This window comes from Genypterus blacodes, unplaced genomic scaffold (assembly GCF_046128005.1).
Source record: "Genypterus blacodes isolate CSIRO-AG114 ecotype Tasmania unplaced genomic scaffold, CSIRO-AGI_Gbla_v1 ptg000027l_1, whole genome shotgun sequence".
NCBI classification, from domain to species: domain Eukaryota; kingdom Metazoa; phylum Chordata; class Actinopteri; order Ophidiiformes; family Ophidiidae; genus Genypterus; species Genypterus blacodes.
The window spans coordinates 2,127,918-2,140,273 of NW_027466840.1; the positions used below are offsets into that span (position 1 = coordinate 2,127,918).

General features: G+C 40.0%; 1 protein-coding gene across 2 annotated transcripts; it reads left to right on the forward strand.

The window, feature by feature from the left end:
- The first annotated feature begins 583 nt into the window (after positions 1-583).
- aco1 (aconitase 1, soluble) lies at positions 584-12,243 on the forward strand. 2 transcript variants are annotated; one of them, XM_076143690.1, is made up of 21 exons: positions 584-666; positions 1,773-1,942; positions 2,041-2,209; positions 2,623-2,760; positions 3,166-3,235; positions 3,335-3,518; positions 3,856-3,995; positions 4,254-4,425; positions 5,139-5,239; positions 5,358-5,474; positions 6,937-7,096; positions 7,512-7,647; positions 7,999-8,083; positions 8,370-8,526; positions 8,879-9,003; positions 9,123-9,227; positions 9,634-9,776; positions 10,024-10,171; positions 10,267-10,389; positions 10,679-10,864; positions 11,010-12,243. In XM_076143690.1, exons 2-21 carry the CDS (start codon positions 1,840-1,842, stop codon positions 11,124-11,126), a joined length of 2,679 nt encoding a protein of 892 aa, XP_075999805.1. In that variant the 5' UTR covers positions 584-666; positions 1,773-1,839; the 3' UTR covers positions 11,127-12,243. The 2 variants fall into 2 exon arrangements, with proteins under 2 accessions (XP_075999805.1, XP_075999806.1); XM_076143691.1 differs by lacking the exon at positions 11,010-12,243 and having other exon boundaries at positions 10,024-10,163; positions 10,679-10,815.
- Positions 12,244-12,356: the final 113 nt, after the last annotated feature.

Sequence of the window (12,356 nt, forward strand, 5' to 3'; positions counted from 1 at the left end):
GAGTTATACGAGCAACCAAGACTGTAGGTGAGGTGAGGTCCAAAGGTCCAGTGTAAACACTGCTGCCCATGCTGGTTATTAGCCTGCTTTCACCCAGGCCTGGACTTGGGAGAGGAATGGACTCCCTAAATAGTTAACAGGTGGGGGAGTTGCCAGGTCCATGTTGGTTAAATCAAAAAAAAAAGCTCTATATTCTTCTAAAAATTATCCTTAACACCAAGACACTCTTTTTTTCCTGAATTACAACTAGTCAACTGTCTTATCTTACATTTTAGCAAAGCCATTATCTCCCAAACAATTACTAAAAGCTACTGCATCAGCATATTCTCAATGAGGTGGTGGTTGCATACTAGATATATGCACCCAACAATGTCTGGATAAAGCTCTAATCTGAAATTGCATCTCTGGAGTCCAGATTCATATTGTTAACTCAATTAAATCCATTTTTTGTTTGTTTCTTTATTCCATTAAGGCTGATGCAGTTACTTAGAAGAATTCACACAAATGTCCAAATAAATGCTCAATTTTGATATATGTTTGAGCACAAGCTTTTATTCTGAAGGATGCCTGTCGGAAGTCACGTTGTTGACAAGACCGGCAGAGATCATAGCTTCGGAATTCCTTCTGTGCATAGAGTGCACACGACTGGACTCGCTTGTCTCTCATGTAAGTTGATAAAAATCTGATAAATGGAAGATGGGTGAGGTTATTCTGTTATCTCTCCTCAGCAATTTTACGTCTTCACTAACCTACAATCCAGTGTGTCATGTCAACATGGACTGGACGAGTTTCATGCTAATGTTGCTGTCAAAGCCCGGTCATCTGCTTGCTAACCCAGCAAAGTTCAAATATCTTTAAATGCGGACTATTAACCGCATATAACATGACTCTGATTGTTCTTGGTTCACTTTGTTGTTGTTTAAATCATTCACCGGGGCTTTTTGGTGGCTGCTAGACCCAATCCGAATCAGAATGTATATGTCAACGTCGTGTTCACTACGTACTCTCATTTGGGATTTAGGTTTACGTCCTTAGTAAAGTCTTATTTAAATCTGTTTCATTATCTTGTGCATTAAAAGATACATATTAAGGTATTAACGCATTGAGGCATGCATCAACAAGCTGGTCACACATGCTTTGTTACATCACACAGGATGGTACGATCGTGACTTTGCACTGTGCGAGTAAGTTTCAATGGTATGTAGACATTCAGGATACTCAGGCCCAGTGGTTGTGTCTCTTATCTCTTCACGCTCTTCACGCAGACAAGATTCCACTTGCTCTTGTTAAGTAAATTACTAGAATGGGAGGTTTCGGGGGATATTGGGACAGCTTGTCAAAGTTGCAGTTCCACATTTCCCCCATTCAAAGTTTCATCAAACATTCAGTTATGTAACTAATGCTGTTTGTTTGATATGAAGACTTGACCTCTGTGTCACTGTCCTCTATGGATCTGCAGCCATAGCCCTTTCTGCACTGAATATTTAAGGAACATTGTAGATTGACCACAACAAAACATAGTCAAAGTTTATATTTGTATTTCTGTTGTGTCTCTTTTGTTTATAAAAGTAGTACATCACAAAATTGGACAAAATTATCATAGTACACCATATACCCTGTAAGCCAGTTTATTTATTGCCTTCTCTGCAAATATTCAATTTCGCAATCACTTGCTGCCCCCAAGCTTTTGACTGAGGTGTTCACCTGCCATTGCACCACTTATGAGCCCACAGAAATGACAAATCAAGACCTGTATTCTCCTTTGCTTTTAGATTCTTCTGTGGTCTATCGTGTAAGTTTGCTGAGTGGTTTTCCCACCATATCAACAGCTAAAGTAGGATGTCTCGGAGCAATCCTTTCCAACATATAGTTGAGTCTTTGGACCCTAAAGACCCAAACCAACAGTTTTACAATATCTCCAAACTTGGAGATCCCAGATATGGTAAGAGCAAATTTAGCTGTGAAACAACAATAATATTATAGTATTATTGAAGTGCTGGGGTTTGTGTTTGGTCTATTAATGCCTAATATCATCCTCAGAGCGCTTGCCGTTCTCTATCCGTGTCCTTTTGGAGTCTGCTGTCCGGAACTGCGATGAGTTTCTGGTGAAATGCTCCGATGTGGAAAACATCCTTAACTGGAAACACACTCAGACTCAAACTGTGGAAGTACCTTTCAGGCCTGCCCGTGTTATCCTCCAGGATTTTACGTATGTCTACTACTATACCTTTCAAAGTAGCAGTGATGTGCTCTACATGCTGTAACAGAGGATCAAACAATTACAATTAAGGCACATTAGCTTAGACACTTTATGACATCCATGAAAGTTTCTTTTGCGCCATTATGGCAGACAGATATCCTCTTTGAATACTAGATTAAAAGTAATTCATTGCATTTGAGCATAGAACACCTGCAGGATTCGGACTCACATTGGTTGGGGACACCATTTTAAAAAGGACTAGACATTTTATAGAACTTCTAACATTGTTACTACGGAAAGCTGCACCTCTTTCCGTAGAGCAGGTGAAAGGAGACAGAACTAACTATTTAGTTACTAATTAGTTGACTGAACATTGTCTGTTGTTGACCATTGTTTTCTCTGCACCTGTATGCACCATCCAGTGGTGTTCCTGCTGTGGTGGACTTTGCGGCCATGCGTGACGCAGTGATGAAACTAGGCAGTAACCCAGAGAAGATTAATCCTATTTGCCCAGCGGACCTTGTCATTGATCATTCCATCCAGGTGGACTTCAACAGAAAGTAAGATCCATCAAACTCTTCTCACCACCAATTCATAGGTGTTTAATAGTCAGTCAGTCAGTCAGTCAGTCTCCCTTCACTCAAAAAGTCCTAAATATTTCTTAATGAAACTTTTATGAAAACATTGCTTCATCATATGATGACATGCAAGCAAGTCATTTATGTAGCACTGTTCCCTCACAGCCAGAAGGTTCTTAGTTTAAACCCAAGATGACCATAATCCTTTCAGTGGTTAGACAAATGTTAGTCTTGCTCAGCCTTGGCAGAATATGGCCTGTAATAAGTGTCTCTTAAGCTGGTTCAGAAAAACAGTTAGAAGTATTAGTTAGTAGAAGTTAAAAAGGACAACTTATTTAGGACAACTTCTTTTTTTACTGTAAATTAAAAACAGTTCTTGTTTTTTAGGTCTGATAGTCTTCAGAAAAACCAGGACTTGGAGTTTGACCGAAACAAAGAGAGATTTCAGTTTTTAAAGGTACAGAATCTTCACTAACCCAATAGATGATTAAATAGGTGATCATTCTGAAAGGGAAAGGTCAATTAACATTTAGAATATTGTCTCTCTTCTACTCAGTGGGGTTCCAAAGCCTTCAAGAACATGCGAATCATTCCTCCTGGTTCAGGAATTGTTCACCAGGTCAATCTGGAGTATCTGGCCAGGGTGGTCTTTAACCATGATGGGTTCTACTATCCAGACAGCCTCGTAGGCACCGACTCCCACACGACCATGATTGATGGCCTTGGTGTCCTAGGCTGGGGTAAGGCCGGTTCTTTCCATCATGAACTGTGTTTCGTGAACTAACAATTCATCTTCCTGTGTTGTCTACACTGTTTACATTCTACCTGTATGCAGACATTGGTATCTGTGTCTAGATTCAAAAAAGTTATTGTGTCTTTCATGGCAGATGTGGTACACAAGGTTTTGAACAATGTATTTGCATGATTACTCTCATATTAGTTCAAAACCGTAGCGTGCTAACATGTCAGCTCATCTTTAAAGAGATTAAAACAATGTAGTAAATTGCTGTCAGTTTGTGGTATCCACAGTTATACCTGGATCGTTGCTATAACTTCTCGCTGCTGTGAAACCCTCAGGTGTGGGTGGAATTGAAGCGGAGGCTGTCATGCTGGGACAGCCAATAAGCATGGTGCTTCCTGAAGTAGTTGGATATAAGCTGTCTGGTACCCCTGACAAGCTGATTACCTCCACTGACATCGTTCTCACAGTCACTAAGGTAACTTGAATCTAGATTATATGCATTCTTAATAACTTCCTCTTCCTCTCTCAATAATGTTCTCAATAAGTGGTGTTGGTTGAATTGGGTCTTCAAAATCGAACAAGAGTAATGTATAGAAAGAGTAATTTCATAGTTTTGGTGTGAAATTTCCATAGACAACACTAGTCATCCTTTTATGAATGCCATTGTCTGTAGTACCATGAACTGAAAACCATAAGCTTGTTGCCGACATCCTTTTCTCATTTTGTTTTAAAGCACCTTCGTCAAGTTGGCGTTGTGGGCAAATTTGTAGAGTTCTTTGGTCCAGGTGTGGCTCAGCTGTCCATCGCTGACCGAGCCACCATTTCCAACATGTGTCCAGAGTATGGAGCAACAGCAGCATTTTTCCCTGTGGACAACGTCAGCATTCAGTACCTGGAGCAGACTGGTGAGTTCCAAGTTGCACATTCTGAAATTGGATGTATGTGTTTGTCTGGAAATTCAAGTTCTGTAGAGGTCTTTGACTGCTCACCAATGGGCCTTGCCCTGCGTTCCCATCTCCGGGTGTAACCTTGATATTGATGGTCTGGTTGACATAAGTACAGTTTGGAAGCAAAGCCTCTGCCCTCAGTCTAACTCCATCTTCCAGTCGTGTGCCTTGCCCAGCTGCTCAGTACCTGGACTTGATCTAATGAACCTGGCTTGACCCTCACCTTTCCGGACAAATGCTGCTGTCGGTTGTTATCGGGATTTGGGGGAGGAATGTTGCTGATGCTTGTCCGCGGATTTTCTGATACTGCAGCAAGACACAATAAGACTGGCCAACACACGCTATTGTGTCTTGCAGCCCACCAGGAAGTGTTTTAGTATGGCTAGCGTAGGGCAGAGGAAGCATGTGGGATCTTCTCTGTACCACCAGTTGAGATTCTTGGGAAATGGCATAAGCAAGCCTTGATGGTGAAGCTCACTCTGGAAGTCTCCATTTCCCACAGTTCTTCCCAGGAGATTTTTCCATTATTCTCCCAACTGGTCTCAAAGTAGTGTGGTGATGTCATCCATTTATTCCTTCGATATCCCACTACTATCATTTGCTCTTACTTTTTATGTTCAGACAATTAAAAAGTGCCTGATCTCTTTTTTTCCTCAACTCTCTCCATTCAGGACGGGATCCAGAAAAGCTGGCTTACATCTCAAAGTACCTGAATGCAGTGGCCATGTTTAGAGACTACAATGACGTCTCTCAGGATCCTGATTTTTCTCAGGTCAGACTGGATTTTCTGTCGGAATTTTCTTGGCAGTCCGTTTTAATTCAGCTACTACTAATGCCTCATATAGTCGTTTTAATCCGTTTTTTCTTGTAATTGTTCCTCCCCCTCTCAGATCTTCGAGCTTGATCTGAATACAGTTGTTCCATGTTGCAGTGGTCCCAAAAGACCACAGGATAGAATTGCTGTTTCTGAAATGAAGACGGACTTTGAAGCATGCCTGGGAGCAAAGGTAGGACATTGATACCCTGTAATGCTTAAAACATGGAAGTTTACTTTTATGAGGGTTCTCAATTATCCGGTTTATTGATTATTACAGGGAGAACTTTTCCCCATTTAAATAAGTTTAATAACTGATTTCAAGATTTACGACATCTCGAATTAAAAAAAAAAGTCTGCTTGAAAATAATACATTATCCCATAGCTTGTTTTATTACTTCTCAATAATAAATAATAATAATAAATAAAATGTAAATATTTAATCATAAATAATGTATAGTAATTTATTTTCTTTTACATTTTTTTTTATTCATTGTAAATGACCTCTCGCGGCCCACCTGCACTACCGTCACGGTGAAAATACCTCAGTGACAATACCTCACTCAATGCAACAAAAGCGATTTCATGTTATTACATTTCTTGTTGAGACTACACGGTAAGGAATTAAGATATCGGATTGTGGGACCTCATAAAGATAGGAGAGGGTATAAGCGCATCAGTAGGCTACTTAACACAAGCTGAAACACAGTTCCAGCAGTGGTTCAGAGGTATAGGAGCCATATTACCAATTATAAAAGACGTGTGCACATGAGGTCAACCTCTACGGACGGCATCCATGAAGAGCCATTGCTCACAAAACTGCAAGATTAAAGTTCACCTAAGAACATGAGAAGATGCCTGATGAATATTGACAGCTCATTCTTTGGTCAGATGAAACCAAATTCAGTTTGTTTGGAACAGATTGGTGTTGACCTGACCTGGAGTACCAGAGCGGCTGCACAGTGCCGACTGTGAAACATGGAGGTGGGAGTGTGCTGATATGGGGGCTGCATGGTTCGGGGTTTGGGGAGGGGGGTGACAACGATGGTAACAGTGACATAGCAAAAACATATAAAATACATATATATAATAACTGTAACATAGCCAAGTTTGTACCCTGACTTGAATCCAATTGAACAACTCTGGGGCATTTTAAAGTGTAAGGTAGAGCAACAAAACCCCATCCAGCAAAGCAGCAGAAAAGAAGAATTTTGCAAGACTGGTATCATCCGTGACCAGGAGGATCCAATCTTTCATCAAAACTAAAGACCGGCATACAAAATAAAAAAGAATGTTTTTTTAAATAATGAAAGGTGTACTGACTAATGTTGCTGTTGATTCTTAAAAATAGTTTATTTTAGTTTATTATTTTTATTTTTTAAATCACTTAACATTTTATTGGTATTGACAAGGGGTTTACTTTTATATTTGTAAAAGATATGTTTGTGCAAAGTGTCTGTGTGGTAACTGAATGCTCATTGTTACGTCAGATGCTTTCCTCAATAAAAACAACAAATCTGTATGTGCACGTGTGTGTATATAATGATGTGTGATGTTTGTTTTCACTGACTCAATTGTTCTTGCCTTCAACTGCAACTGTTCCATTAATTGCATTGGTTCACCAGCATAAATCCATTTGTTTTTCTGTGTTTTAGCAAGGCTTCAAGGGTTTCCAGATTGCCCCTGATCGTCATAGTGCTGAAGTCCCCTTCATGTACAATGAAAAAGAGTACACAATAAGCCATGGCTCTGTTGTCATTGCTGCCATCACCAGCTGTACCAACACCAGCAACCCATCTGTCATGCTTGGAGCTGGTGAGTTTATTCTTGATTTAAGTGTTTGGGAGTCCTTTTGCAATATGAGGGCCTGCATTTCAGACAGGATGAAGTCATTCCTGATGACACAAATTGGAATTGTTGAAGCTTTAACAGTGGACAATTACAAAATGCCCTTAAAAATCCATGCTAATGAAATTCTAGTAGGGTCAACAGATTTTGTAAGGCAACACATTTATTCATTGTAAGAGATTTCTGTGAGGCATTCATGCATTGGGTTTTTAAATTTAGATTTGATTAACCAATACTGAACAATGCTATGTGTAGCTTGTTAATCTATTTGAATTGATTCATTGTGGTTTTCTGCACTGAGCCTTGATGATTAAACCTTGCAAACTGTTCTCCACTCTTGGAAAACAAAATGAGCAAATGTAAGTAAAAACTATTCTTTCAGGCCTCCTTGCAAAAAAGGCAATCGAGCACGGCTTGAGTGTGAAGCCGTACATCAAGACCAGCTTGTCCCCTGGCAGTGGAGTTGTCACCTATTACCTAAAGGAGAGTGGTGTCATGGACTACCTGTTTCAGCTCGGGTAAGCTGCTGCACATCCATCTCATCCCATCTCTCCCACCTTTGCGTCAGTCATGTTACACCATCATCCTTCACCATCTTGTGTCCTGAGCAAGTTAACTAAATATTTTGCTGGCCGTCATTAGAACGGCAGTCATAATCTATTACAATGTACTTCAAAATCCCACACCACATACTCACAAATGAGAAATTGAAAATTGGCTAATTTCACATTGCCTTTTTCTCCGTTTCTCTTTCCTGAGAGTTGTGAAACATTGAAATTCATATGATTAAATATCATTACAGTGGTTATTTTGTAATCTTTCAGTATCATTTACAAGTATTCAGAGAATGATTTTGCCTTTCTTGTTAGCTTTGAGGTCGTCGGCTATGGTTGCATGACCTGCATTGGCAACAGTGGGCCCCTGCCAGAGCCCTTGGTGGAGGCTTTAACTCAGGTACCAACAATTAACATTAATAGCCTGTTTCCTAATGTATCCCTACTGATTGTTTCTAACTTTTAAAGAGCTTGTGTAGGAGAAGATACTTGCCATACAAGATGCAAGATTACAACCGTAACCAATCCTGACATTGTTGATAAAAAAAAGCTACTTTTAGCAATTTAATGGTAGTATAGCTTTGTCTTCTTTTACATAAGCTCTATAATCCTTAATACCTTTCTCAATGGGTTTTGTAACTTGTACATTAATGGTTTGAGAAATTGACTTTTTCTTTTTCTTACAGGGAGATTTGGTGGTTTCAGGCATCCTGTCAGGGAACAGGAACTTTGAAGGACGAGTTCACCCAAACACCAGAGCAAATTATCTGGCTTCTCCACCTCTGGTCATTGCCTACGCAATAGCAGGCACTGTGAGGATCGACTTTGAGAAAGAGCCTGTTGGTGAGTTCTAGAAGAATACATTTGATATCTATGCATCAAAAACATCTGTCAACATTTTTGATTTAAAAAAAAAAATCAGATAAAAAAATTGTCTTACTTTGAAATTTGTCTTGTCTGGCTTTAACCGTTGGCCTTTGCTTTATTTTTCTAATTTGTGAAAAATCAGCAACTTGAAAGTGACCTCGAAGGAAGAAAAAAAAATAGATACATATGCTGTCAACCCAGAGAGCCAATATGGAATTAATTCTAAAGTCTGAAACTCCAAATTGACAACTTTTAATCGAACATTACTGGATTTAGCCTCCAATAACTAATGATAATAAGCTGTCTCATTCTCGTCTGTCTGTTCTAGCAATTAATTCTGAGGGTAAAGAAATTTTCCTGAGGGACATCTGGCCTACACGGGAGGAGATCCAAGCTGTGGAGAGACAATTTGTCATCCCTTCAATGTTCAAAGAAGTTTATGAGAAGATTGAGGTAGGTTTTTTTTTGTCTTTTTGTGTATGTAGACTTTGTACCTGTGAAACAAACACTGTGGTACGGAGATGGTTTGGCTTTAATTCATTTGCCGCATCTATCTCCTTCTGTTTTTGCAGAAAGTAAACGAACGCTGGAACTCTCTTGTTGCTCCCTCTGACAAGCTCTACACCTGGGATCCCAACTCAACGTACATCAAGTCGCCACCATTCTTCACTGGTTTGGTAAAAAAAACGCCAATATAATAAAAAGCTACTGCTATCATGAGGAACTACTATTTTCAATGTCTGGATTGTGTAGATTTAAAGGAAACTGCACCCATACTGGTTGGTGCGTAATACTACACCCTGATGTCGCTGATCTGGCCAGTTCAGTTTGAATCCTAACATGAACTTTAGGAGTATGATATGATAGTAATTTCAGGTGAAGGTCCTTCTGATTACAGTCTCTTTGTTAGTGAGTTATTACATAATTTAACAGCTTATCATATCGGTCATATCAGAGGTGGTTGACGCTTCTTTTTATAGATATGGTGGTTAATAAAGGGGTGATGATAATTCTCTCTCTATTTTTTTACGGGTGGTGTTATTGTGTCACCATGGCTGCACCTTGTGTCTTCTCTTTATTCAGACCAAGGAGCTGCAGCCACTCGGGTCCATCATTGATGCCAATGTGCTTCTCAACTTTGGTGACTCGGTCACTACAGACCACATCTCTCCTGCGGGGAACATCGCCCGGAACAGCCCTGCTGCACGTTACCTGACCAAGAAGGGGTGAGTGATCTAAAAGCGTTGAACTTTAATGATGACACAGCAGTCTTTCCCATCCTATTTATCATCCATATTGAAACATATTTAGATCTTGAAATAAAGGTAAAATGACAGGAGACAACAAAGGTTCTAACGATATTTAGACATAACCGAAGAAAATTCCCAGAAATAGTTTAACGTCTGTGTCAATACATCTGGATCTGGTTGAACAGTGACATCTAACTTTGGCTCTCTGTTGAACACTTAATAGTTTGAACCCCCGTGATTACAACTCATACGGCTCTCGTCGAGGTAACGATGCTGTAATGGCCAGAGGGACCTTTGCCAATATTCGGCTCTTCAACAAGTTCCTGAACAAGCAAGCACCACAAACTGTTTATCTGCCAACCGGTGAGACGGTCAGTCTGCAACGCCTGTTACCACTTTCATATATTGCAGAAATGCTGTGCACCTTAAGGAAACTCATTTATGTGTTTCCTCTGTGTTTCTCCAGCTCGACGTGTTCGATGCTGCCGAGCAATACAAGCAGGCCGGTGTCCCGCTGCTGATCTTAGCAGGGAAGGAGTACGGCTCAGGCAGCTCCAGAGACTGGGCAGCTAAAGGCCCATTTCTACTGGTGAGGCCTTCTTATCATTTGTTTGTGGAAGGAAATTCACACCACAATCCATGTGAACTGACCCTGGAACGTTTCAAGAGGCTGTTTTGTCAAATTTCAGGCTGCACAGACTTGTGTGGAGTATTGCACACTCCTCACATCTGTCTAGACAGCTTGTCAAGTTTTGTTGCACATAGGAAGAAATTAACAACTGCATATGCTATGAAAATAAGATCAGAAGTTAAAACATTTTTCCTGATCAATCATACCCCACAAGCATTGTATTGTTGTGTTATGTTTCTGTTTTTAGGGTATTAAGGCTGTGATAGCGGAGAGCTATGAGCGGATCCACCGGAGTAATTTAGTCGGGATGGGAGTGATGCCGCTGGAGTATCTGCCTGGTGACAGTGCTGACAGTCTGGGGCTGACCGGCCATGAGCTTTACACCATCAACATTCCTGAGCACCTCACTCCCAGGATGATACTGGACGTGAAGGTACGCGCCACCTTAACACTTCTAACCATTACGTTCATGTTCTGTGGTATTAAGATCTACTTCTCCTTCATGTGCATCTGTTATTACCCGAGGGATTTTGTTTTTGTAGATGAGACTTAATCACGATCTCTTTCTGCTCTCACAGTTAAACACGGGGAAAACATTTCAAGTGCGGATGAGATTTGACACTGATGTTGAGCTGACCTATTTCCACCACGGTGGCATCCTCAACTACATGATCCGCAAGATGTCTGAAAACTAAACTCCTAGATCAACAAGATGTCTGAAAATGAAAACAAATACAAAGCGCACTGCTGAAACACGCACATCCTCTGACCACTGAAAGAGAGCATCATATAGTAATGAAGAGAAGAAAAGAAGAAAGTATAAAATATATGAATAAATAACCCAAATAAACTTTAATCTATACAGATCTATTAACTAATCTTCCATGTTTGGTGTCAGGAGCCTTTTGGAGACTCCATGAGAAGCCCGAAAGCCTCCTGACACGCTGGGAATGCTGCAATTTTCTGTATCAATATTCAGATATTTGCAAACACTTATTTAAGATATTCTATGTAATATTACGCCTCATTTAAATGTGCCATAAACCGTCTTTCCCATCTCAGCTATATGTCCTTAATGTTTCATCATCATGACACTCACGCATTCCTGCAGCTTTTGCTCACGTTTATGCCTCGATGGGTAACATTTGATTTACCAGTTAGTAGTTTGTGTTCTTTTTACGGTGCTAGAGAATCATAATGTTTGTGTTTACATTTAAGCAGTGCAGCAGAGGAGATGTGCCTGTGTCAATGATTACTAGTTGTGATGAACCTATAACTAATTATGATAATAATGATTCTAAAATAAAGGTGTATCAATCGACTGTGACAATAGAATATTGAATGGATTACACTTGTAGCTAATCACACTGTTAATAACACTGTTTAGTGTTGGAGTAGTCTTAACCGTGGTTACCTTTACATGTTGCTGCCCAATGCACGTCATAGCATTTGCACTGGGGGGCAGCAGTGTTCACATATCGACTCTCTATCTTCTCTATCTTTTTTGACTGGATGTGCCCTTGTGGTAAAACTGACGCGGACTCAAGACCCGAATATTTCTCAATTTCAACTTTCTTTAAGTCTTCTGCTTTAAGTCATTCCAAATGTTATTGTAAATTGTCAGGTCAGGTTTTTGACCAGCCTACTGAAATGTGGGATTATGATCGTGTTGCATTTTAACACCGATTGCTTCTTAATGCTCCAGTATACTAGTACTGATCACTCAACAAGAGACTGACCGTGTTTTTTTCTGAAATTGAACGCAGTAAGCCATAGAATACAAATACTGAATAAAAGTAATTTTTAAACTGACTTTTCTCTGTGCTTATTTATTTGCTTAGTCATCCTTCCATTTGGTATCTTTTGTAACCATGCTGCAATCCTCCAAACTGAAAACTGGAAGCTCTATTCTTTTCAATGTGAGA